The sequence below is a fragment of the Malurus melanocephalus genome, unplaced genomic scaffold (genome assembly GCF_030028575.1).
Source record: "Malurus melanocephalus ecotype Western Australia unplaced genomic scaffold, MMel_1.1 scaffold_2460, whole genome shotgun sequence".
Classification (NCBI taxonomy): Eukaryota; Metazoa; Chordata; class Aves; order Passeriformes; family Maluridae; genus Malurus; species Malurus melanocephalus.
Window position 1 is genome coordinate 1 of NW_026625692.1, and position 1,377 is coordinate 1,377.

The window sequence follows — 1,377 nt, forward strand, 5'->3', positions numbered from 1 at the left end:
TCTGCCCTCAATGTACCAGCAGGCCTGGATTAAATTTATCTGCTTTTATTCTCTTCATTTTTGGTCTCTGTTTTGCCTTGTTTTAGGCATCAACCCAATCCCATCCCTGCGCTCCCAGCACGGCAGAGATGCCAGGTTTGTCATTTCTCTTAACACAAACATCCCAATAAATCCATGCTGGGCRTTTCCCAGCAGCCAGGCAGGCTCTGGAGGGTGCAGATAACCCGAGCTCTGTCACCTCGGGCTCAGTGAGATGAGCAGACAGCTCAATCCCTGCTCCAGGATCCCAGGATTGCTCCCCCTTCCATCCCTGCTAATCCCCCCTCGTCCCTGGTAGCTCCACCCCGCCATCCCCAAGGCCAGACCTCACCGTAATTCCGAGTTTAGCTTTGCTAAGATTTACATTAAACATGAACGGATCTTAAAAAATGGAAATAAATAAATTCCAGCATGACAGGAAGGATCAACCCAAGCCCCAGAGACACAGAAACTGTGCCATGAACTGCTGGGAGATGCCAACCCCATCCAGGGCCTGCTCACAGCAAAGAAAACTGGAACAGGGAGGGAGCAGAGGSTGGAARAGGCACTTTGGGGTTTAACTTCTGYTTCATGCACCAGAATTAAAAGCTGATATGATCACRGAGTCACAGAASCATGGAATACCCTGWGCTGGAARAGACCCACCAGGATCACCCAGTCCAGCTCCTGCCCTACCCWGACACCCCAAAATCCCACCCYGATGCTTTGGTGCYGCAATAACCAYGCTGTAACTGTTACAAAAATATTAAATAAATTAAAACCTGCCATCCAAGGGCTTTTTCCATTTTTATGGATATGAAAACGGACTTTCTCCATTTCAGGGATATGAAAATGGAGCTGCAGAATGAAGAAGGCTGGGATGAGGATTCCAAGCTGGTACTCACATTGTAGAGGGGGATGGTTTTCATCACCTTGTACTGCTTCATGGGGTCCATCTTGTACAGGTGGCGGTCAGTGATGAAGATGGCCCTGTCCTCCACCTTGYTGAAGCGATTCACCTGCACAGAAACAGCAGGTCAGGACTGCTGATGGCTGCACCAGCATAGGGAGAGGGAAATGGGCAGTGCCAAGGGCCAAAGTGATGGAAAAATAACCAAATTCACACAAAAAATGCCCTAAACTCACAGAAAAATGCCCCAAACTCACATAAAAATACATCAAACTCACATAAAAATACACCAAACACACAAAAATATACCAAACTCACAGAAAAATGCATCAAACCTACATAAAAATGCTCCAAACTTGCACAAAAATATCCCAAACTCACACAAAAATATACCAAATTCACAAATACCCCAAACTTGCACAAAAATACCCAAAACTCACACAGAAATG

General features: G+C 46.3%; 1 protein-coding gene across 1 annotated transcript in view; it reads right to left on the minus strand.

Annotated features, from left to right (window-relative positions):
- Nucleotides 1-769: 769 nt before the first annotated feature.
- LOC130587792 (unconventional myosin-Id-like) overlaps nucleotides 770-1,377 on the minus strand; it is a gene marked incomplete at its 5' end in the record, with an annotated part of 7,302 nt that continues 6,694 nt past the window's right edge. The window contains one exon of the mRNA XM_057388761.1: nucleotides 770-1,037. Within this exon, the coding sequence (XP_057244744.1) occupies nucleotides 774-1,037 (264 nt within the window). The remainder of the gene's footprint in view (nucleotides 1,038-1,377) is intronic.